Here is a 25,106-nt window from a genome sequence, read left to right on the forward strand (position 1 = left end):
GCCAGGCGCCCAGGTAACCGGAGGCTTGTGGGCGGGGCCGCGTCACGCGCCACGTGACGCGCCCCGGCCAATGAGCGCGCAGACCGCACTTTGCAGCTCCGCTTCAAACCAACTACCGTGAGGCCCCACGGCCTCGGGGCGCCCCGCCTCCCCACCCACCCTTGCGCGGGGTCGGGGGCCCCGGGAGATGGCGGGAAGGGGTGGGGGCGCCCCGGCGCGGGGGGCGGGCCGGCGGGGTCGAGTGACGGCCGGCCTCGCCTATTCCGGGCGCGGGCTGCGGCACGCGCGCGCGGCGGGGTGGGCCCCGCAGCCAATGGGGGGCGGGGGGCGGCCCGGGCGGCGGGGAGCCCGCGGCCGGGGAGGGAGGAGGAGGAGGGGGCGGGCTCCCAATCCGGTTCCATCCGGTTCTCCCACCGCCCCCGCCGCGGGTCCCAGCAGCTCGGGCGGCGGGAGGAGCGGCAGCGGCCAGGCCAGCCCGGCTCCGTGAAGGCTCTCGGCGCGCGCCGCGGCCCGCAGGCACCCCGCCACGCGCGCTTCCCGCCGCCAAGATGCCCAAGAGGAAGGTGAGGGGCGGCCGCGGCCCGCACGCGCGCACACGCCCTCCCGCCCGGGCGCCGCCGCCCGCGCTCGCCGCTCCCGCGTGAGGGCCAGGCCGCGCCGCGCCCACGGCGGCCGCGCGGGACCCCGCAGACGGCCCGCCGGGGACTGCGGCGCGCGCTCGGGGCGGTGCGGGGAGCGGGCCTTCTGGAACGTTCGGGGACCCCGAGGGGGGCCGCCGGAGAGGGGCGGCGGGGCTGACGTCACGCGGCCGGGCATTGTTCTGGCAGGCGGGCGGGCTGCGGGCACTGGGCGCCTCTGCTTGTCCCCGCAGGTCAGCTCTGCCGAAGGGGCGGCCAAGGAGGAGGTGAGTGGTGGGCGCGGGTGGGCGGGAGGGCGTGCGGGAGTGCGCGTGGGCGGGCCGCCTCGGTCACTCTGCTCTCTGTCTCTCTCTCTCCAAGCCTAAGAGGAGATCGGCCAGGCTGTCGGCTGTAAGTGGAGCGAGCGCCTAATCCTCTCGTCCCGCGTGGGGTCGGGGGGCCTGGTCTGCGGGCGGCCGGGCGCGGGGCGGGCTTGTTGTTCTTGGGCTGTTTTGTGTTTGTTTTTGCGTTTTAGAAACCGGCTCCTGCAAAGGTGGATGCGAAGCCCAAGAAGGCAGCTGGCAAGGTAGGGTGCCAGGCAGGCGTGGGACTTTGGGAAGGGATGCCCCGGGCCGGGAGGCGGGTGGGCTGGGAGTGTAGTGGGCGTAGGGGTGAGTGCTGCGTGGCCGGGCTCCACGTGGGCACGGTGATGGGAAAGCTGACGGCCCTGCTGGATTGGAGATACAAACCAGAGCCTTCCTCACGCACACGTTTCAATACAAACTTCCTTGTTCTCGTCCTTTTGAAAAATACTGAAGGAGATACAAGCATGCTGCATCCATACAGTTTTTCACACCAGAAACACGAAGTCAGAGTGCCATGAAAACATTCCATGGAAGCCGGGCCAATGTGTTACGCTCACCATCGTTTCTACTTTTCTTAGGAAATGTTTGTCATTCGTGTGTAACTATTTGCTGTAAGAAAGTTTTAATTGAGAACAGTTCGGATTTTATCCCCGGTGGTCTTTTTCTTTTCCTTTTTTTTTTTTTTGCTGTCCGGAAAAGCAGCAGGTGTTTGGACCAGCGTGTCACTTCAACTTTCACCGAAAGGCAAGGGTGGCACTAGGAATATTTTCCTTTCCACGCAGCACCAGTTCCCCTAGTCTTCGCTGGACCCCACGCAGAGGCTGCCGGTCCTGCCTGGTCCTGCCTGGTCCTGCCTGCACCTCTCGGTGTTGCTCCACATCTCTTGGGGACTCTGGTGATGTAGCAGTTGTCCGTAGCTGCAGTTTTCATTGGCAGCGAATGTTAAATTACTGCAATGCTAATACCCAGTAGTTTTGAATTTGACATTGTGTGATTGTCAGACCTCCACAACAGCGATCAGTTCACCAGTCCCTGTGGCTGCTCCTGCTATCCGGAGGTTAGCTAGCAGATTAGGGAAGCTGGCCATACAGCACGCGGCCTATGGTCAGCTGCGTGGCCTTGATGGGTGGAGGAGAGTCTTGGCAGGCCAGCGGCCACTGGGCAGTTCTGGATGCTGAAGAGAATCCGGAGCTCCCGACGCCTCCCGCCCCGTGGGGTGCAGAGGAGCTCTCAGTCAAGGCTGGATGCTGTTTCCTGGGAGTTCCCTCAGTGGTCTTGTTAGCGGCGTCTTGGGGTAACTAACCCCGGTGTGTGATGAACAGTAAGTGACCATGGCAGCCATGCTGCAGCAAGACAAACCGTGCGAGTGGCGTTGCCATCCTGGTCTGGTACTGTGTTGTAGGAGAAGTCGTCGGACAAGAAGGTGCAGGCCAAGGGAAGGAGAGGGGCGAAGGGCAAGCAGGCCGAGCTGGCCAACCAGGAAACCAAGGAGGACGTGCCTGCAGAAAACGGAGACACTAAAAACGAGGAGGTGAGAGGTGCCTGCCGATGGGGGCAGTTGGGTACACTGAGGCAGGCAGGCAGTGTTCTAGGTCCTGGAAGAGTGCTCCATGGCTCTGACCGGAAGGAGGGGTTCAGTGCACCCAATTCATGTGCTTTGTGTGAGTTTTGGCAGATTTAATGCACTAAGTAGTTGGGAGGATCGTTTTTATATCTGGCTTTATTTATTTATTTATTTTTTGAGATATATTTTCATTTGAAAAGCAGGTTTTTATTTTTATTGAAAGATTTGCAGGGCCTGGCGCGATAGCGCAGTGGTTAAGGTCCTTGCCTTGCTTGCACCAGGATCGCACATGAGCACCAGTTCTAATCCCAGCAGCTCCACTTCCCAGCCAGCTCCCTGCTTGTGGCCTGGGAAAGCAGTCAAGAATGGCCCAAAGCCTTGGGACCCTGCACCTGCGTGGGAACCTGGAAAGGCTCCTGGCTTCGGATTGACTCAGCTCCAGCTGTTGCAGTCACTTGGGGGGGTGAACCATTGGACGGAAGATCTTCTTCTCTGTCTCCTCTCTGTATATCCGCTTTTTCAATAAAAATAAATCTTAAAAAAAAAATTTGCAGAGAGGAGGAGATACAGAGAAAAAGATCTTCTCTCTGCTGGTTCACGCCCAAAGAAGCCTCAATGGCCAGAGCCGAGCCAATCCAGAGCCAGGAGCCTCCTCTGGGTCTCCCCCGCCGGTGCAGGCTCCTGAGGCTTTGGGCCGTCCTCCACTGCTTTCCCAGGCCACAAGCAGGGAGCTGGCTGGGAAGCGGAGCAGCTGGGACATGAACTGGTGCTCACGTGTGATCCCAGGTGTGCAGCACGAGGATTTTAGCCACTAGCCATCACACCAGGCACTGAAAGGCAGCTTTTACAGAGGAGATGTAGAAACAGTTCCATCCGCTGGTTTACTCCCACAAGTAACTACAGCAACCAGAGTTGGGCCAATGGGAAGCCAAGGGCTTGGAGGTCCCTGCAGATCTCCCAAGTGGTACCAGAGCCAGCCATGCTCGGCTGCTCTCCCACGCCCCAAGTAGGCAGCCTGGTGAGAAGTGGAGCCATCAGGACGCGAACTGGCCTGTGGGGGATACCAGTGCCAAGGGGTGCAGGGTTAGCTTACTGTTCTACAACATCACTCTGACTTGAAATTTTAAAAAATCGCCTTGTTTGCATTTGAATCTTTTGAGTGCTTTTCTCACTTTTGTTTGTAATGAAGAAAGTGTTTTGGTTTTATCCTTAAAAGTAGCCTCTTAGTTAGGACCAAGTACCCTTGCAGGACCAAGTAACCTGGCTGAAGCGAATCGGGACCTCTGTCCTGCATCTTCATTGAAAGGGAGCAGCTTTGTCTTACCAGTAGACGTCAGTCACAGTGTTTGTAACCTTTGATGCGTGAATCAACTTTTAGAGATCTCAACTAATCGGCACTCAAAATTTATCCAAACTTTGCAACATTTTCCTTCCTGGTTCCAACCACTTAAAGTGCATGATGCCAAGATCAGTTCCAACAGAACGTCACCTTGCAGAGCATGCTCTGCGACCGTTCCTGGTTCCTGTGTCGGCAGCGTTGTGTGCTAAGCTTCCCACACTGTCTTAGCGAGTAGGGCCAAGGGCCCCTGTGCCCACAGCACATGCTGAACACACCAGATGTTCCAGCAGATGTGTTGTCTGTAAGACACTTAGCCACCGTAGACAGCTCTGGGAAGTGCTTGGAGGCAAGCATAAAATCAGCAGGGAACACCGCAGCTGGAAGTACCTGGCTGGCAGCACATTGCGCGGGATGAGCAGCTGGAAGTACCTGGTTGGCAGCACATTGCGCGTGATGAGCAGCTGGAAGTACCTGGCTGGCAGCACATTGCGCGGGATGAGCTTGGGTGGGGTTGGGGGCAGCTGCATCGTTCAGTGGTGCCTGTCTTCGCGCTGGGCGTGCTGCCTGCATTGATGGGCCGTGGCAGATCGTTCCGACTGTAGGCAGGTCTCGGCTGTTTGTGATCTGGGAATGATGAAGGTGTAATTGGACAGCGGTGAGCACAGTGAGAAGTGACCGCTCTTCCTTGTTTGCAGAGTCCCGCCTCTGACGAAGCCGAGGAGAAGGAAGCGAAGTCCGATTAATGCCACACACCACGTCTTATCAGTGCTCCCTGTCTCCCTTCTTGTACAATCCAGAGGAATATTTTTATCAACTATTTTGTAAATGCAAGTTTTTTAGTAGCTCTAGAAACATTTTTAAGGAGGGAAGCCCACCTCATCCCATTTTTTTAAGTGTAAATGATTTTTTTTAAGAGGTGAAATCATTGCTGGTTGTTTATTTTTTGGTACAACCAGAAAATAGTGGGATATTGAATTAGGGGAGGCTCAGCTTGTCTGGGTGTCAGCTTCACATTCCATAGGTGGGTGGTTTTTCTATCCTATGACACACTGCATACCAAATGGCAATTCGGAGTCAAAATTGTGCATTTCATCTGTCTTGGAAATTTTCAGTTGCTTCTCCCGTGTTGGTCAGTAGAGCTGTTTCCTACAGTAAACCACTCCTTGTTGCTGTGTCAGAACCGTGCACCCGTTACACCTTTGGCTGTGGGAGTCCAGGGTTCCTAATCGTTAACGTGCTGTGAAAGACTGAAGACTTGCGTGTCGTGTATGTGATGTTCAGTCGTGAGTGGGTGGGATTCCGTGACAGCAACGGCAGACACTGGTACTTGGTAGCCTCTTCCAGGAGGGCTGCCTCCAAATTCAGAGCTGGAAAGTCACTGGAATAACTTCAAAAATGACAATTCACGGCTTGTTAGACTCTTGGTACGTATGTTAAGCATTGTATACAAATTGAAATGTCCGTGTACTGATTCAATACCAATAAAATCTCAGTTGTGAACCAATGGTTTATCATTGAGCTTGGATTCTTTTATTTGTGAATTTTTGTATTTGATTATTCCAGAGTTACTTCAAATTTGAAGGAATAAAATAATTCTTGAACATATAAATACATACTTTGAAACTGTGTGAATACAGTTTATTAGGGAAGTCTAACTCTCAGAAGAAAATAATCATTGGTTCCCTAGGATTGGGAGAAGGTAAACTTAAACTGACTCCTTGTGGCTGCCTTGCACGGTTCTCCATGTCACAAGTGTGGCATTTGAAGTATTGAAAGATGTAATGGGAATTGGAAAATGGGAATTTTAATGCTGTGATCAGTTTGTAATAGTCCTCAAGCCCTTGGAGTTTTAAGTGCTCAGAAATAAGATTGCTTTAGTGGTTTTGAACATATATTGAGGGAATGGTTGGTTTTTCTTTTAAAAAAAAAATTGGGGTTATTTTTTACTTATAGGTAAAGAATTTCAGAAATACAAATTCCTACCTGCCTACTGTATCTGGCTAATGACTCAGGTGTTTAGCAGTCTTAAGGCTACACATTGTTCTGTAGGGCAAAATTACCTAAATGGTCCTTCAGTTGTGAGAGCAAAACTTCTAAGACAATTGTTCCTATATTTGAGAAAACCGTGTTGGGGGGAGGTGGGCAAGTGCCTTCTCAGATAGTCCTGAGCAATGAGTAGTTAACCGGACATACCATCGTCAGACATCCTCCCAGAATATGGAGGATGGGGTAGGCATTGGCACAGTGGTCAAGATGCCTTTGGGGTACCTGGTTCTGAGTCTTGTCTCAGTCCCATCTTTCCTGGTGACGTGCACCTGCAAAGCAGCAGGTGATGGCCCAAGCACTTGGAGACCCAGATGGAGGGAGTCCTGCCCCCCTGCTTTGCTTTGGCTGAACCCCTGGCTCTTGGAGGTTTGGGGGGAGTGAACAAGCAGGTGGAAGACTAGCAAATGTAAATCATTCCAAAAATAAGACACATGGAAAATACAGGTTTGTGTATTTGAAAACTAGAGTTTTTAAAGAAACAGGTGGTTTATCCCCAAATGGCTGTGATGGCCAGGACTGGCCCTCTCCTGGTCTCCCACATGGGCAGCAGGGGTGCAGGCATTACGGCTGTCTGCTGCTGCTTTCCCGGGTTCAGCAGGAGAGTGGAGCAGACCCAGTGAGCCAGTTTCCCCAGTGCAAAGCTGCTGTTAGAGTTAGCAGCTTAACCCATTCCACATTGCCAGGGTTGGGCCAATCCGAAGCCAGGAGTGTCATCTGCATGTGCCACGTACTTCGCCCATCATTGGCTGCTTGCCTAGGCCATTGGCAGGGAACTGGAATAGAAGCAGAACTGTTGGGGACTTTAAAAGTTGCTATGTCGGGCCCGGCGGCGTGGCCTGGCGGCCAAAGTTCTCGCCTTGAACGCCCCGGGATTCCATATGGGCGCCGGTTCTAATCCCGGCAGCTCCACTTCCCATCCAGCTCCCTGCTTGTGGCCTGGGCAAGCAGTTGAGGATGGCCCAAATCCTTGGGACCCTGCACCCGTGTGGGAGACCTGGAAGAGGTTCCTGGTTCCCGGCTTTGGATTGGCGTGCACCGGCTGTTGCGGCTCACTTGGGGAGTGAATCATCGGACGGAAGATCTTCCTCTCTGTCTCTCCTCCTCTCTGTATATCTGACTTTGTAATAAACTGAATAAATCTTTAAAAATAAACAAACAAAACAATCTTTAATTGCAAGATGACTGAATGTTTACGCAGTAGTTAGTTTATCATAGAGTTAAGTCATAATTTGGCCATTGTAGGTCTCTAAGAAAATGATTTCCCCTGTGTGCCAGTCAGCCACAAAGAGTCCCCCAACCCTGTTTCTTCTGCCCCTTTCATATTTTTTAAAAGCAAATAAGGACAGATACATTTTAAGTAAATGAGAAATTAAAAGTGAATGACATGGGCGGCTGGCATTCTGGCATAGTAGGTGAAACACCTTATACGGGTGCTGGTTTGAGTCCTGGCTGCTCCACTTCCAATTCAACTTCCTGCTTGATGTGCTTAGGAAAGCAGCAGAGGATGGTGAAGTCCTTGGTCCTCTGTACCCACAAGGGAGACCTGAAAGAAGCTCCTGAGCTTTGGATTAGTCCAGCCTGGCTGTTGAGGCCATTAGGAGAATGAACATATGGTTGGAAAATTTTCTCTCTCCCCGCCTCTGTAACTCCACCTTTCAAGTAAATAAATAAATTGTAAGGGCCTGGCACGGTAGCCTAGCAGCTAAAGTCCTCACCTTGGATACACCAGGATCCCATTTGGACGCCGGTTCTAATTCTGGTGGCCCCACTTCCCATCCAGCTCCCTGTCCATGGCCTGGGAAAGCAGTTCAGGATGGCCAAAGTCTTGGGACCCTGCACCCACATGGGAGACCTGGAAGAAGCTCCTGGCTCCTGGCTTTGGATTGGCTCAACTCCAGCCATTGCAGCCGCTGGGGGAGTGAATCATCGGGCGGAAGATCTTCCTCTCTGTCTGTCCTCTCTGTATATCTGACTTCCCAATAGAAATACAATAAACCTTTAAAAAATAAAATAAATAAATCTTAAAAAAGTCAAATGAGGGGGGTGTGCAGGAAAATCCTCAACACCACGGTGAGGAGTAACTAATCTTTGTGTCCCACCCAGCGAGGCATGAGCCAATCCACACCAGCTCTTTCCTGTCAGATTTCAAGCTCTACTTTCTGTTGTTTGTCTATTTATTTTAGGTTTTTTTTAGTTTGCATGATTGTTTGCTGTGAGGGGTTTTCGAAGCGATTCCGATGGTCATTGCGAGGGAGGGCGGGGGTCCAGAGGTGGAGCCAGGCTCGGACCAGAGAAAGCTCTCCTCCCTGGTCCCGAAGAACATTTATTGTTCTTCTGTTTGTGAGGACCGCTCAGGGCTTCTGGTTGTCTTTCCGATGACGTTGGTTTCTGCGCGGTAGTGTTTGGACTTCTTCCATCCCCTGCGGAAGCTCCGGTTGGGGGTGGGTGACCTCAGAGTACTCGGCCTCCGAGGGCATCCAATTCCCTGTGGCCTCCTTGGCAGTTGGGATATAGTCCTTGTTGCTCGTATTAATAGTTTGTGGTGAAGGTCTGGGAGTCTTCATGGTTGGGATCCAAGCTTCCTCCTTACCACCTGCTCCACTCTGGAGTGTCCCCCTGCTCCACGCACATGACCCCCCCCCCCCCAAAAAAAATGTTCTGCACCTTAAATGTCGACAAATATCTTGTTAGAGTTACAAGCCAGTCTAGATTATCCTAAAATCTGCCAAGATCAGCAAAATTATACTTCAACACAACAAATGGCTAAATACTAAAATGAAATAGACACGAGACAGCTGAATGGTACCTTATAGCCATTTTTTTTTTAAAAACAGCCAGCTGTGGTTCTATTTTGGGGTAGATTCTGTGATTGCTTTTTTTTTGCTTTTTTTAAAGATTTATTCATTTTATTACCACCAGATATACACAGAGGAGGAGAGACAGAGAGGAAGATCTTCCGTCCGATGATTCACTCCCCAAGTGAGCCGCAACGGGCCGATGCGCGCCGATCCAAAGCCGGGAACTTGGAACCTCTACCGGGTCTCCCACGCGAGTGCAGTGTCCCATTGGGCCGTCCTCAACTGCTTGCCCAGGCCACAAGCAGGGAGCTGGATGGGAAGTGGAGCTGCCGGGATTAGAACCGGCGTCCATATGGGATCCCGGGGCGTTCAAGGCGAGGACCTCAGCCGCTAGGCCACGCCGCCGGGCCCCCTTATAGCCATTTTAAGGTATATAGCAGCCGGTCCTGAATATAAACTAAAATTGAAATGTCGATGAGCTCATCATAGGTTGTGGTTAGGACTTGCTTTTTTTTTTTTTTTTTTTTTAACATACTGGTTACTCAAAACCATGTCAATTCCATAATATTGCAAATTGCTGTTGATGTTATATTGGGACTCTTAATTGATTGTGATGATATTCTACCAGCTCTAACTTCAGACCAGAAATGGTCTCCCCAAGAAACTGTTCAACCTATCTGGACAATAAGTAGCTGGACTCTATGCTTGGTATATGTTTGCAACGAGAGAATCTTGATTGAATTTGAACTGTAATACTGCATCAAGGTGGAGGAATCCACCAGGGGGGAGGGGCGTGGGGAGGGGTGGGGAGATTCCCAGAGCCTATGAAACTGCAAAATAATTAATAAAATAATATATATAATAAAAAAAGACACTAAAAAAAAGTCAAATGAACAGGAACACAAATGCTTCCTTTAGAGACAAAAAAATCTCCATTTACCTTTGAAGCTGTACACATGTTGTCACAGTTGGATGCAGTTTATTTAGTAAGCTATTTCCCAGAATTCATCCTGGCTGGCTTCAGCTTTAGGATCCCATCCTACAGGCTAGATACTGATGCCAAGAAAGCACCTTCCAACTAGTGAAAGGTTAAGCAAGACAAGAAATGTTTCAAGATCACAGAAGGGCCGACTGATGCAGGTACAGATGGACAGGAAGAAGCGGGGTGGAAGGAGGCGGCAACACGCAGGTGCCAGGCGCTTTGGCTACTGTGCCCATGCAGGGGTGCGTGAGCATCTACCAGACTGTCCTGCCACAATCCCCAGCTCTGCACTGCACCCGAATGTGACCCCAGCAAGCGAGGGTCTGTGGCAGCTCACAAGACTTCACCAGAGGGATGCTGACGCGGCACCTGGCGCCCAGCGAGTGCCCTGTGTCGGCTGGCTTCACTCCCTCAGAGGCTGTCAGAGCCACCCACCACCAGGCTTCCCCGGGAGCCCCACCTTCACACCCACGTGCGCTGCTGCTTATGGAAAGTCTTGGAAGGCGCGCTTGGCTCATGCAACTTTTTCAACAGAGCATGACAGTGGGGGGGCACTTGCTGCTACTGTCTGGCTTAGCACTGTTTTTGCCAGGTTTTAAAGTAGCGCCAGCAACCCCCGTGGCCAAGACTGCTGTGGCGCCGTCTGACGACAGGTGAAGTCACCGTTTACTATTGTCTCTGAAGGCACTTCACATTGACTAGTAGACCATGACAGCTGAAGAACATGAAAACCACCAAATTCAAATTATACACGACAATTTCATAATCCACTCATCTGTTATGCATAATGCTTGGAGAAGGTTGAAAGTCTTGCATGCGTGGATTGTTTCGGTGTGCGTAGTAGTAAAATATGCACAATTCTCCAGTCCACGGCTGCCACCGCGGGGCTTCCGCAGGCTTAGAAACGGCCTCAACTGTCAGTGCAGAATTTACCTCTTTATGCTTCACTTCTCCTGATTTCAGTTGTTTTCCCGGAAACGGAGTATGAATCAAATATTAAACTCAACAAGGTTCATAGGAATCAACTGGTCTCTTAGATATTGGGGCAAGCAGAGCCTGGGAGCTGTGGCAAAAGCACACGTGTGCACCCTCATGGTCCCAGGCACATGTGTTCCTCCCTGGTCAGACAAAAACATGAGCATTTCTCTATGAAAAGAGAGAGATGTGATGGGGTGGGGTAGCAGGTTAATCTTGCACCTGCAGCACCAGCATACTCTGGGTGATGGCTCAATTGGCTAATCCTCCACCTCCAAGCACTGGGATCCCATATGGGCACTGGTTTGTGCCCTGCCTGCCCTTCCAGCTCTCTGCTTGAGGTATAGGGAAGTAACAGAGGATGGTCCAAAGCCTTGGGATCCTGCACCCACATAGGTGCTCCTGCTCCTGGCCCTGGCTTTGGATCAGCTCAGCACTGGCCAATGTGGCCATTTGGGGAGTGAACCAATAGTTGGAAGACCTCTTTCTTTGTCTCTCCTTCACTCCATAAATCTGCCTTTCAAATTAAAAAAATATATATTAAAAAAAGGATCCATGATTGGAATCTCTAACATAAAAGATTCTGCAGCACCAGCTGCAAGATAATGGCCCGACCAATCAAGGATTTATTTTCTTTTTATATGAGGGGTAGAGAGTGCACTTCCACCTGCTGGTTTACTCCCAGATGCTCACAGCAGCCAGGGCCGTGGAAGCCAGGAGCCGGGATTTCAATCCAGGTCTCCCGCAAGGGGAGCCATAGCCCAGGTTCTTGAGCCGTCCGCTGCTGCCCCCTAGACTCCACCTCAGGAGGAGCTGCACTGGCAGCCGAGCCTGGGCTGGAGTCAGGCTTTAGGCCTGTGATCAGGGGTTCCAAGCAGAAATCTTTTCTGTTTTTTTAAACTACATTTATTTCATTTTATGACACAGTTCCATAGGTTCTGGGATTCCCCCAAACCCTCCTCTCAAACTGAATTTCTCCATATTATTACAGTATTACAGCTCATAACCGGTCATGACTCCTTCATTGTGGACCATGCAGAGAGTCAGGCATCTAATTGTCCAGATAAATTAAACAGTTTCATTGGGAGACCATCCTTGGTCTGAAAGTAGAGCTGGCAGAATAACATCCCCTCCAATGAAAAGCCACTACACAACTTCAACAACAATTTACAACATCATCAAGTTAATTGACATGGTAGTGAGTGACCAGTATGTTAGAAAATGCAAGTTCTTAACCACATCCTGTGACTGCTTCATTGACATTTCAATCATAGTTTACACACAACCGGCTGCTATACACCTTAAAATAATTATAGGATACTACTCAGCTGTCTTCTATTTTTTTCTTTTGATAATTTTTTATTATTTTTAAATTATTTATTATTTTTAATTCATTAATTACATTGTATTATGTGACACAGTTTCATAGGTACTTGGGTTCTCCCCACCCCCTTTTTTTTTAAAAAAAAAAATGATTTATTCATTTTATTACGGCCAGATATACAGAGAGGAGGAGAGACAGAGAGGAAGATCTTCTGTCCGATGATTCACTCCCCAAGTGAGCCGCAACAGGCCGGTGCGTGCCAATCTGAAGCCGGGAACCAGGAACCTCTTCCGGGTCTCCCACGCGGGTGCAGAGTCCCAATGCATTGGGCCGTCCTCGACTGCTTTCCCAGGCCACAAGCAGGGAGCTGGATGGGAAGTGGAGCTGCCGGGATTAGAACCGGCGCCCATATGGGATCCCGGGGCGTTCAAGGCGAGGACTTTAGCCACCAGGCCACGCCGCCGGGCCCTGTCTATTTTCTTTTATACATTTAGCAGCTTGAAGTATTTCTACTGAACTTCGTGAATTTTAGGATAGTCCAAACAGACTTATAACTCTAACAAATCATATGTTAACAATTGAGGAGCAGAACAGTTTTAGGATAGGTGTGCAGAGAAATTTTCAATTCCTTAATGAGGAGTAACTGATCTTTGTGGCCTACCTAGTAAGGTATATGGGAGTCCAAGCTGACTGTTTCTTGTCTGTTCTAAGCTTTCCTTATTGGTCTCTCTCTGTCTATCTGATTTAATTTGGGGGGGGGGTGCTCCAGAGCAACCTTGATGATCATTGCGAGAGGGTGGGGAGCCAAAGTTGGAACTAAGTTAGGACCAGACAAAGCTCCCCTCCCGAGTCCCAAAGGAAGTTTACTGTTCTTCCGTTTCTGAGGACCGCTCAGGGTTCCTGGCTGTTGTTCCAATGACATTAGATCCTCGGGGGAAGGATTTTGGCTTCTTCCATCCCGTATGGGAAATCTGATAGGGAATGGTTGACCTCAGAGTTCTCGGCCTGCGAGGGCACTCCAGTTCCCCGTAGTCTCCTTGGAGTTGGCATGTAGTCCTTGGTGCCCATACTGGTAGTCCTTGGTGAGGATCCAGGAGTCTCCAGGGTTGAGATACAAGCCTCCTCCTGTCCTCCCCAAGCAGAAATCTTAACCACTGTGCCAAACACCTACTTCCACGTGAGTCTTCTTATCTTACTTTTATTTTTGTTGCTATTTTTGAAATATTATCTGAAAGGCAAGGTACTGACATCCCCTGTCCACCGGTTCACTCCCAGTGTGGCTGCTGCAGTCAAGGCTGAGCCAGATGGGAGACAGGAATCAACAACCTGTTGGAAGGTTTCCGCCGGGGTGGCAGGGGCCCAGGCACTCAGGCCACCGGCTGCGGCCTTCTCTAGTGCCTTAGCAGAGAGCTGGATCAGAAGCGAGGCAGCTGGGAACTGAAGCAGCACCCAGGCAGCAGTACCCTGATGTGCCACGGTGCCAGCCCCCATTTTAGCCACTGTGAACAGGGTAACTCTGTGGCATCAGGTACATTTACTCTGCGAGTCTCCCGAACTCTGTCATCTGTCCTAACTTTCTCCATGAAGCACAAACTTCCTCCTCCCTGTCCCTACCAATCACCACCCAACTTATTGTGTATAAATTTGTTGATTTGAAGCAGCATGTGTAAGTGGAGTCAAATGTTGGTCTTGTTAGGCCTGGCTTATTTCACTCAACATAGTGTCTTCAGGGTTGGCCCATGTTGGCACCGATGTGGGGTTTCCTTCAAGCCTGAACACTTGTTTATCCATTCTGTGGATGCACACTGCGGTTGTCTGCCTCTTTGGTTAACTGTGAATAATGCTACTGCCAGCATGGGTGTGCTGATACCCTCGGGGTCCTTGCCTTCATGTCATTTAGAAGTGAAACTGAACAGTCTGTGTTCAACTTTTGAGAAATCACGACACCATTTTTTTTATCCTTGCCAGCAATACACAAAGATCCACATATTGCCTTTTTAAAAGGATTTTATTTATTTTTATTGGAACGTCAGATCAGATTTAAAGAGCGAGGAAGAGACAGAAAGATCTTCCATCCACTGATTCACTCCCCAAGTGGTCACAACAGCTGGAGCTGAGCCAATCCGAAGCCAGGAACCCAGAGCTTCTTCCGGGTCTCCCACATGGGTGCAGGGTCCCAAGGCTTTGGGCTGTCCTCGACTGCTTTCCCAGTCCGCAAGCAGGGAGCTGGATGGGAAGCAGGTCGGCTGGGATTAGAACCGGCGACCATGTGGGATCCCGGGGCGTTTAAGATGAGGATTTCAACCACTATGCTGTCGTTCCGGGCCCAGGTCCCCAACTTTTAAACATCACCATCGACACATGTATTCTCTAAAAGTATTGTTAAAGATTTATTTATTTATTTCAAAGGCAGAGTTACAGCAAGAGGGGTGAGAGAGAAGTCTTTCATATGGTCTTTTACTCCCTAGTTGTCCGTAATAGCCAGATCTGCGCCAGGCTGAAGCCAGGAGCCAGGAGCTTCTTCTGGGTCCTCACGTGGGTATAGGAGCCAAGAATTGGGTCCCCAAGTGGGTACAGGAGCCAAACCCAGGCTGAGTGAGTGCGACTTGGGGTGGTCTTTTCAAAGGCAATTTGGCAACCCTCACCAAGCTCTGCAGTGGACCTGCCATTCGCCAGCCCTCACCAACATCTGAAATGAACGTGCCATTTGTGGTGGTTTGTTGGATGTGTGGACTTGTCCATTCTGCTGTGTTCAGATATGTGGTCACATTTCACACCTGTGGGGAAGCTTTGAGAGGAAGCTGACATTGGAGGGAGTGATTTTCACTGGGGAATGTGGGTGGGCTTCCTCCAGCCCCCGCCCCCGGTACTCCAGGCTGGCCCACCACAAGCAACGAGGACCCTGCGGCAGCTGGCCTTCAGACTTGAAATGGCAACACTGGCTGTTTCCCAGGTCCCTGCCTGACAGCCCTTGGTCTCCAGGAGTGGATCCCAGCTTCCGTCGTCACAGGCACAGGTGCAGAAGATGTAACTCCTGTGTGTCGGCAGACAGTCCTGTTGGTTCTATCTCTCTGGAGAATCTGCAGTATCCTTCGACCCCATCCTTTGTTCAGAAGCATCAGTTCACTGCATAGAGATATAGGTACAAGGACATTCCATGTGAAATAATTCAGTGCAGTGCCCAAATGCCAGCGACAGATTCTAGAACATGCAGTGGATTTCGCTTTATAGCATGACGGGTGGCTATAAAGAAGGTGTCAGAGACCGACGGGTTGGCAGAAAAGCAGGTCCAGATGGTACGGCCAGTAAGAAGGACCAGTTACAAAACAGAGTGCAGAATAGAATTCCATTAGCATCAGCCTATTTTAAGGATCATAAAGTGACTCTGTGTGTGTGTGTGTGTGTGTGTGTTAAAAGAAGCTTTGAATACCCCATCCAACTGGTAACACTGTCATTTCCAGGAAACAGGATCATGGAAGGGGTGGGACATGGAAGGGATGGCAATGGGTAGAAAGGGACTTTAGACTTTAAAAGGGATTTATGCTTCCATTATTTGAATTTTTTTTAAAGATTTATTCATTTTATTACAGCCAGATATACACAGAGGAGGAGAGACAGAGAGGAAGATCTTCCATCCGATGATTCACTCCCCAGGTGAGCCGCAACGGGCCGATGCGCGCCGATCCGAAGCCGGGAACCTGGAACCGCTTCCGGGTCTCCCACGCGGGTGCAGGGTCCCAATGCATTGGGCCGTCCTCAACTGCTTTCCCAGGCCACAAGCAGGGAGCTGGATGGGAAGTGGAGCTGCCGGGATTAGAACCGGCTCCCATATGGGACCCAGGGGCTTTCAAGGCGAGGACTTTAGCCGCTAGGCCACGCCGCCGGGCCCTATTTGAATTTTTTTAAATGGCAGATTTATAGAAAGAAAGAAAGAAAGAAAGAAAGAGAGAGAGAGAGAGAGAGAGAGAGGGAAAGAAAGAAAGAAAGAAAGAAAGAAAGAAAGAAAGAAAGAAAGAAAGAAAGAAAGAAAGAAAGAAAGAGAGAGAGAGAGAAAGAAAGAAAGAAAGAAAGAAAGAAAGAAAGAAAGAAAGAAAGAAAGAAAGAAAGAAAGAAAGATGGAGAAAGAAAGAAAAATGGAGAAAGATCTTCCATCTGTTGGTTCACCTCTCAAATGGCTGTTATGGCTGGAGCTGAGCTGATTTGAAACCAGGAGCCAGGAGCTTCTTCTGGGTCTCCCATATGGAAATAGGACCCCAAGGATTTGGGTCACCCTTGACTGCATTTTTTAAATTACTTCCTACGATACAGTTTTGTAAGTATAGCAATTCCCCCTTCCCCTCCGTCTCTCCCTCCTCGTTTTCCCCTCCCCTTTTCTCCTTGTAATCATATAGTAGTATAATCCTTCAATAACAGTTATACATTTAACATTCTGTCACTTGAGTGCGTCATGGAGTTGTAGGTATAGACAAAGGTAGGAAACCTAGCATTCTATTGTCAAGGTGTATTTCACTGTTTCATTGAGAGTCCTCCTTTTATTTGGGATTAGGGATGCATACACCAAGTGTCTTCATTTCCCAGCATGCTAGTCTCCATTATACAGTTCATCTATAAGAACATATGTACATACTTGTTCACCTGTATATCCGTTTTGTATTTTGCATGAATGCTGCCTTATATCAGACAGAACATATGGTATTTTTCCTTTTAGCGTTGGCTTATTTCACTAGGCATAATGGTTTCCAGCTGGGACCATTTAGTTGCAAATGGCACAATTTCATTCTTTTTTATGGCTGTGTGGTACTCGGCAGAGTAGATGTGTCACAGTCTCTTTACCCACTCCTCTTTCGATCAGCAGCTGGGTTTTTTCCATGTCTTTGCTATTGTGGATTGTACTGGTATAAGTATAGGGTTTTTTTTTTTCTAACATTTATTTCTTTTTACCGGAAAGGCAGATATATAGAGAGGATGAGAGACAGAGAGGAAGACCTTCCAATGATTCACTCCCCAAGTGACTGCAATGGTCAGAGCTGCGCCGATCTGGAGCCAGGAGCCTGGAACCTTTGCCGGGTCTCCCACGCGGGTGCAGGGTCTCAAGGCTTTGGGCCGTCTTTGACTGCTTTCCCAGGCCACAGGCAGGGAGCTGGATGGGAAGTGGGGCTGTCGGGATTAGAATCGGTACCCATATGGGACCCCGGCACGTTCAAGGCAAAGACTTTAGCCGCTATGCTATCGTGCCAGGCCCTATAGGTAGGTATAGGTTTTCAGGTCACTTTCTCATATGCAGATTTCATTTCCTTTGGATATATTATCAGGAGTGGAATGACTAGGTCATACATGGGAGCAGTTTTCAGCTGTCTGAGCACTCTCCTTACTGACTGCACAGTGTCTGCACCAGCATCCTCTGCTGCTCTCCAGACTGGCACACAGAGACTCTTCTACCCACTGGCTTACTACTCAGATGTCTGCAACAGCTGAGCCTGGGGCACAGGCCAGAGCCAGAGACTCAGCCCAGTCTTCCTTGTGGATGACAGCAGCCCAAGCACTTGGCTCTCTGCCGTTTCCGGTGAGAAGCAGCCGGAACCGGAAGCAGGGCCTTTCCGCCCCCCGTGGGCCGAGATCAGATTACTGGAGCTGTAGAGAACTGGATGCCCCATTCAGAGCACCAGAGCCAGCTACATCCTGCAGTCTGGAGAACACTGCAGGCAGCTCATGGCGACCCACGGCTAGGCAGCGCGTGGCAGCATGCTGTGTCAATCAACCACAAGGCCCCCTCTGCTGTTAATGACTGGCGTCTCCCCGGTGCCTTCCTTTGGCATGTAAAGTACTGGGAAGTGCTGGTACTCATGCGAACATTCTGAGGGATAAGCTGGAAAGTGCTTCCGGGATGAAGAAGTAAGCCACGGCCATTTGGGGAGTAAATCAGCAGATGGAGGACCTTTCCGTGTCTGGTGTTGAGACGTGGAGCCTTTGAACTGTGACTGGAGTTAGGTTATACATTAACGGGAGCCCCAGGGTGAGTCCCCGTGGCTCCTAAGCAGAGAGGCCCAGGGACTGGACCCAGCGCCACCCTCCCCTGTCCCCGGCACGGGATACACTGTACTGCCTGGGACTTGGCCATCAGGAAGGCCACAGACCATGGAGCCACGTGGCTGGGGAGGGCCCACACCATGCTGTCTGGACATCCATACTCCAAAACCAACAGCTAAGCAAACCTCTTATTTTAAAAATATGTGTTTAATTGAAAGGATTAGCGATGGGGGAGGGTGGGGAGAGAGAGAGATCTTTCAATTACTGGTTCACTCCCCAAATGACCACCAAGTTGGAGCTGAGCTAACCTGAAACCAGGAGCCAGGAACTTCTTGCAAGTCTTCCACATGGGTGCAGAACCCCAAGCACTTGGGCTGTCCTCCATTGCTTTGCCAGCCTGTAAGCCGGGAGCTGGAGCAGTAAGGGGGCAGCCGGGACTGAAATCAATGCTCAGATATGAAACACTTGGCTCCACAGGCAGCAGCTTAATCTACCGAATCACAATGCCAGCCCCAAACCTCTCTATGTTAGCCCACCTCAGTGCTTCACTCCAAGCCAGACTAATACAGGAGGCAGCTGAGGAGCTAAAAACGATTCAAGGGCCCTGTGCGGTAGCCTAGTGGCTAAAGTCCTTGCCTTACACACACCGGGATCCCACATAGGTGCCAATTTGTGTCCCGGGGACCCTGCTTCTCATCCAGCTCCCTGCTTGTGGCCTGGGAAAGCAGGCAAGGACGGCTCAAAGCCTTAGGACCCTGCACCTGTGTGGGAGACCTGGAAGAAGCTCCTGGCTTCAGACTGGCTCATTTCCAATTCACTTGGGGAGTGAATCAGCAGATTGAAGATCTTTCTCTCTGTCTCTTCTCCTCTCTGTATATCTGCCTTTCCAATAAAAATAAGTAAAGATCATAATGACTTGAAAATAACCTGTTATAGTGTCTTCCAAGAACAAGGCATTTTGGGGGGACACAGCCCCCACTTACATTATCCAAAGATGCCCAATGGCTCAGCATTAGCTGGGGTGAGATGAAGCATTTACACTCCAAAGACAGTGGTTTGTTTGTTTGTTTGTTTGTTTATTTATGTCTCCAGCTGCAAGATGTTAAGAAAGATACTTTGAATTGAGAGTCTTTATTACCTGATGCATGGCAGGCTCTGAGCCTTCTTGTTAATTTATCTCCACATCTTGGAGGGGACACAGGAATAAAATTCCAGCCAAGCAAGTATTCTTGGCGAGACAGAGGTCTTTCCTCATGAACTCACCCCCAGCGCATGGACTCCCAGTGGGAGGAGAGGGAAGGCCAGTGTGTGAGCAACATCAGTTCACAGGCCTTAGTACGGCAGGTGCAACAGCGGCCAGGCCACTCCTGATGTCTTGCAGCTTCCATTCTAGTGGGGAGGCAGGCCAGAAGGCAATGCAGAAATGTCACGTGATTCAACATCAGGGGTAACGCTAGGGAGAACCCTGAAGCGGGCAGACCGTGCGGCAGAGTTATTTTCGATGTTTGAGGAGAGCTGCTTTGGGATGATGTCATCAGGAGCCATGTGACGGTCGGGGGTTGGGGCAGAGCATGCTGACCCAGGGCACAGCACGCACGGAGGTCCTGAGGCCCAGATGAGCTGGAGCATGGTGCAGGGTGAGGGAGAGCAGCAGCGGAGAACTGGATGGCAACGGAGGCAGGCTTTCCTCTGCGTGACACGGGACAGCCCCGGAGGGAGTCGACTGGGGAGTCCACGTGCATCTTTCTAAATATAGACTTATGTGAAAGATTTAGGGAGGAAGACAGAGGGAGGTAGATTGTCTATTCTCTGGCTCCCTCCTCCCCAAATGGCCATTGTGGCCAGGGCTCAGTCTGGCTGTCATCGGGAGCTTCACCTGGGACTCCCACGTGGGTGGCAGGGGCCCAAGCACTTGGGTCATCTTTTGCTATTTTCCCCAGGCCATTCGCAGAGAAATGTTTCAGAAGTGGGACAGCCAGGACTTGAGCCAGAGCCCACACGGGATGCCAATGTCACAGGCAGTGCCTTTACCCGCTACAACCCAACACCACGCCCCTCTGCCTGCTGACTGGCTGCTGGAGCACAGGCTCATCCCCTTGGGAAAACCACACAGGTTTCGTGATGTTACAGTTCTGAAGGGTGGGTCAGGCAGGCCAGAGCAACAAGAGTTTAATCACGATGACTGAGCTGGGGTTGGTTGCAGGAGGCCTTGCAGGCGGTGACCCAAGCCCTAACCCACTGACTGACTCCGCTTCAGCCTTCAGTTGCTTCGCACTCTCTTGCCTTCCTCGGTAACTGCTGAGGTCACGCTGCTGGCTGGGGTTCCCAGAGCCTCCTGGTGCAGGGAGCTGCCCAATGTGCAAATCCTTCCTTGTTGTTGTTCTTGACTGCTGAAATAAACTCAACTTGACATAATTGGCCTATGGAATTTTTCCCTTTTGGCAGCGCTCTTGTCTTGAGACTTCTCCTCGGGCTGCCTCTCCCACTGCAAATGCCCTTGATTTATTCTGTCTAAATTCCATTTATTAAAAAAAAGATCACACTGCAATGAAATCTCCTTAGATTTTCCTAGTCCATATTAATGTTTGTCATCTTTGAATCCCTTCATTATAGTATTTAGTTATATATATGTATAATATTATGAATATACATGGGTATATATATATATAAACATATATCTACATATACACACAATTACTGTCACCTGCTATGTGCACTGTAGGATGCAGGTATCTTGAGTGTATTAGTTTGACTCTTACAAAAGCTTGCAAGATAAAATAATTTCCACTTTGTAAATGACAGAACTAACAGTGGGCACAGGTTAAGTGACCAGCTGAAAAGCTGAATGGATGGGATTTGAACCCGGTTTTGTTTGGCTGGATCTTCAGTTTCAAATATAAGATTAATTAACTTCCCCCAATTTGCAATATACTTCTTGTCCCAGTATCTTATTCATAAAGTTTGAAATAAATATCAAAGTTGAGAAACTTCACGGAGAAGACTGAGTACCCATCAGCTAGATTCTACAATTGGCTTTACTAGTTTTATCTAATGTCTTTCTCACCATCCGCCAGTTCCCCAGCCATCTTTCCACCAATCGATTCCTTCTTTTCTATCTGAAAGGCAGAGTGACAGAGAGACTTCGCCTGCTGCTCCACTCCCCGAGTGCTCACAACAGCCGGGGCGAGGCCAGCAGCCAGGAACTCCACTGGGTTCCCCAGGTGAGTAGCTTCCTGAGGTGTGCACTTGTGAGAAACTTGGACTAGGAGCTGCAGGGAAACTCGGCCTCAGCCGCTCTTGTCTTCAGCTCCCCATCTGCCCCCGCTAATTCACCTTATTTTATTATTTTTAGTTCAAAGTCAGTTTAGGCATCAGTACACTTCCCCCTGATACTTCATGCACATTGTTCACGAGAACTCAATATTTGTTTACAGTTCTATTTTCTTCTCTTTGCAGGTAATATTTGCCTGTTGTGGAATGTGGAAATCACATGCATCGGCGTCATGAGCTGCACCTGTGCGCCCAACCTTCCCCCATCAAGACAGAGCAAACGACTATCACCCCAGAGGTCCCCACCTGTGCGCCCAACCTTCCCCCATCAAGACAGAGCAAACGACTATCACCCCAGAGGTCCCCACCTGCGCGCCCAACCTTCCCCCCATCAAGACAGAGCAAACGACTATCACCCCAGAGGTCCCCAACACTCCTTCCCTAGTGCTCTCTCCCCCCACCCATGGGCGTGCCTGTTCTAGAATGTCATGTAGATGGAACAGCTCACTGTGTATTCTCCTTTCACTCGGAATAGCGCTGTAGAGATCTCCCCCTGCCACTCGAGTGCCACATGCATCAGTGATCTGTTCCTTTTTATTGCGAACCACATTGTTTACCAGCTTTCTTGTGAAGGGACACCAGGCTGATTTCAATGATTTTGTTTTGTTTTCAGCTAACAGGAAAACATGTACAACCAACATCATCAGTACAATGGAGTTTTTGGTAGATGGATTCCATCCATCTTGGATAAACATGTACATTTTGGAGCCCTTAAGTTCCTTCTACTATGCAATAAATTGGAGAGGGTATATTTCTAGAAAGTTCAACATTTGGCTACTAGTTATAAGGAAACGGTTACAAATCAATGACCTCAGAAAGAGCATCGGGTTGAAAGCAAGGCCAGGGGACACACAGAACCAGTACTCTGCAGACTGGGCTCCCGAGGCCAACAGCACACCTCCCTGCCAGGGGCGAGGGCAGGTCGGCTCCGCACACCTCCTCTGAGAGCTGGGAGCAGCACCACGGTGTAATATACATTCAACAATGACTCATGAAGTCTTAGAAGGGACACACCTAAATGACAGCTTTTACGGCCACCTGACCAAGCAGTCTTTCCCATCTTCTGGGTTCTGATCTAAAGTTTTAAGAATTGACAAGGGAGGGGCTGGCACCATGGCTGTAGCATCGTAGCTTAAGCCTCCACCTGTGGTGCTGGCATCCTATATGGGTGCAGGTTTGAGGTCCAGCTGCTCCACTTTAAAAGATGTATTTATTTATTTATTGGAAAGTGAGATATACAGAGAGGAGGAGAGGCAGACAGCAAGATCTTCCGTCCCTTGATTTACTCCCCAAGTGGCTGCAACAAACTGGAGCTGTGCTGATCCGAAGCCAGGAGCCAGGAGCTTCTTCCGGGTCTCCCACGTGGGTGCAGTGTCCCAAGGCTTTGGGCCGTCCTCAACTGCTTTCCCAGGCCACAAGCAGGGAGCTGGATGGGAAGTGGAGCTGCCGGGATTAGAACCAGTGCCCATATGGGATCCTGGCGCACAAGGCAAGGACTTTAGCCGCTAGGATACAGCGCCGGGCTGAGTCGCTCCAGTTCTGATCCAGCTTCCTGCTAATGACCTGGGAAAGGAGCAGAGGATGATTCAAGTCCTTGGGAGATCTGGAAGAAGCTGTGGCTCCTGGCTTCCGCCTGTCCCACACCTCGCTGGTGCAGCCACTGGGAGAGTGAACCAGTGGATGGATGAGTGCGCTCTGCCTCCGTCTTCCCCCTTGTAACTTCGCCTTTTGAAAAATACATGCATACATACATGCATAAATCTTAAAAAAATAAACCCCCTAAGAACTCACCGGGGAATTTGGTAAGTTTGAGAATGCCTTGTCCCCTTCTAAAACTCATGCTGAAAAAAGTTAGATTTATTTGTCATTTATTTGAAAGGAAGAGTAAAAAGGAGACATCTTCCATTTGCTGTTTTGTCAAATGGCTCCCCTCAAATGATTGCAATGACTAAGACTGGGCCATAATGAACCACCAGCCTGGATCCCCAACAGGACGACCCACCAGGGCCCAGAGGCCCAGCTACTTGGGCCATCTTCCACTGCCTTTCCAGGAGCATTAGCAGGGAGTTGAACTAGTACTCATGAGAAACGCTGGCTTCTCAGGCAGCAGCTTAACCTGCTGTCCCACAGCGTCTGGTGACTCATGCTGACGTTGGCTCCACACCATGAGGGAGTAAGAGGTGGGCTCTCTAAACAGCTGAGTAAGACTCTGCCCTCATGAGTGGAGTCCGGGGTCACCTTGAGAATGGGTCTGCTATAGGAACCAGTTTGACTAGGTCTCTTGTGTATGCTCTTTTATGAAAATATATATACACGGGCCCGGCGGCGTGGCCTAGCGGCTAAAGTCCTCGCCTTGAAAGCCCCGGGATCCCATATGGGTGCCGGTTCTAATCCCGGCAGCTCCACTTCCCATCCAGCTCCCTGCTTGTGGCCTGGGAAGGCAGTTGAGGACGGCCCAAAGCCTTGGGACACTGCACCCACGTGGGAGACCCGGAAGAGGTTCCAGGTTCCCGGCTTCGGATTGACGCGCATCGGCCCGTTGCGGCTCACTTGGGGAGTGAATCATCGGATGGAAGATCTTCCTCTTTGTCTCTCCTCCTCTCTGTATATCTGGCTGTAATAAAATGAATAAATCTTTAAAAAAATTATATATAAAAAAAGAAAATATATATACACATACGATAGTTTTCTGTTTTGGTGAAAGGCAGGGAGGGAGAGCAGCCTTCCATCCTATGGTTCACTCCTCCAAATGCTCACAGTGACCAGGCTGAGGTCACGAGTCAGACCTCATTCCAGGCTTCCCATAGGGTGGTGGGCCCCAAGGACTTGCCCCATCACTGCTGCCTCCTGGGTACACATCAGCAGCAAGCTGGAATCGCGCACAGGCAGGGTTACCATGAGGACACCCTGGCAAGGGATGCAGACGTGGCAAGCATCATCTTAACCACTGTGTCCAACAGCTGCCCCTCCTGGGGGTCTTCCTTGCTGTGTGACACTCCATGTTCTTCTTGCAAGAAGGAGTCTTTTAACCTTGGTGCAAGACCTGGAGCCAAAACAGACCTCTTTCCTTAATCACTTACCCAGTTGCCTAATGTAATGCAGGAAACAGGTGGACTGATCCTGTTAAGACTGTGGGCTGCTGCTCCGTCTTATCTAGGCTGCCATGGCAACTGGGCAGGTCCCAGCAGCAGGAAGATACATTTTGTGCTGGTCAGCAGGCCCCAGAAGGCTAATGCATTTTCTGCTTGGTAACTTCTTGGCTAATGGCCACTATTGTGTAACTCTGGAGGAAAGGAGCCCGCTCTTGTCCAGCTCTTGTACAGCTCTTGTGGGCAGCTGCTGCTGCAGTGTTCTTAGTCACCCATCCTTGCTGCTGTTGCTGCTGCCTTAATAAAACAAAACAAAACAAAACAAAACAGAAAAAAAAACCTGCCTGCTCACAGCAGTTCCCAGCCCTGCACACCTCAGTGGTCCTACTGATGGAGCGCAGGTCTGACACCTGTTAAATGAAAACATACTGAGAGCCAGGTGTGGTAGCCCAGGGACTAAAGTCCGTGCCTTGCAACTGCAGGATCCCATATGGGCGCCAGTTCCTGTCTTGGCTGCTCCACTTGCCATCCAGTTCCCTGCTTGTGGCCTGGGAAAGCAGTTGAGGAGGGCCAAAAGCCTTGAGACCCTACACCCACGTGGGGAAGCTTCCAGGGAAGCTCCTGGCTCCTGGCCTCGGATGATCTAGCTC

The 25,106-nt window shown here is 50.3% G+C and overlaps 1 protein-coding gene across 1 annotated transcript; it reads left to right on the top strand.

Annotated features, from left to right (window-relative positions):
• The first annotated feature begins 348 nt into the window (after positions 1-348).
• HMGN1 (high mobility group nucleosome binding domain 1) lies at positions 349-5,399 on the top strand. Its single transcript, XM_058661221.1, has 6 exons — positions 349-563; positions 872-904; positions 999-1,028; positions 1,153-1,203; positions 2,385-2,513; positions 4,581-5,399. The coding sequence occupies exons 1-6, from the start codon at positions 549-551 to the stop codon at positions 4,626-4,628; spliced, it is 306 nt and encodes a 101-aa protein (XP_058517204.1). The 5' UTR covers positions 349-548; the 3' UTR covers positions 4,629-5,399.
• Positions 5,400-25,106: the final 19,707 nt, after the last annotated feature.

This window comes from Ochotona princeps, chromosome 3, assembly GCF_030435755.1.
Source record: "Ochotona princeps isolate mOchPri1 chromosome 3, mOchPri1.hap1, whole genome shotgun sequence".
NCBI classification, from domain to species: Eukaryota; Metazoa; Chordata; class Mammalia; order Lagomorpha; family Ochotonidae; genus Ochotona; species Ochotona princeps.

Bases quoted from the DNA above. Each gene is read 5' to 3' on its own strand.
- HMGN1 (XM_058661221.1), top strand. The intron at 1,204-2,384 runs GTAGGGTGCCAG...ACTGTGTTGTAG, and splicing joins CCAAGAAGGCAGCTGGCAAG to GAGAAGTCGTCGGACAAGAA. The intron at 2,514-4,580 runs GTGAGAGGTGCC...CCTTGTTTGCAG, and splicing joins GAGACACTAAAAACGAGGAG to AGTCCCGCCTCTGACGAAGC.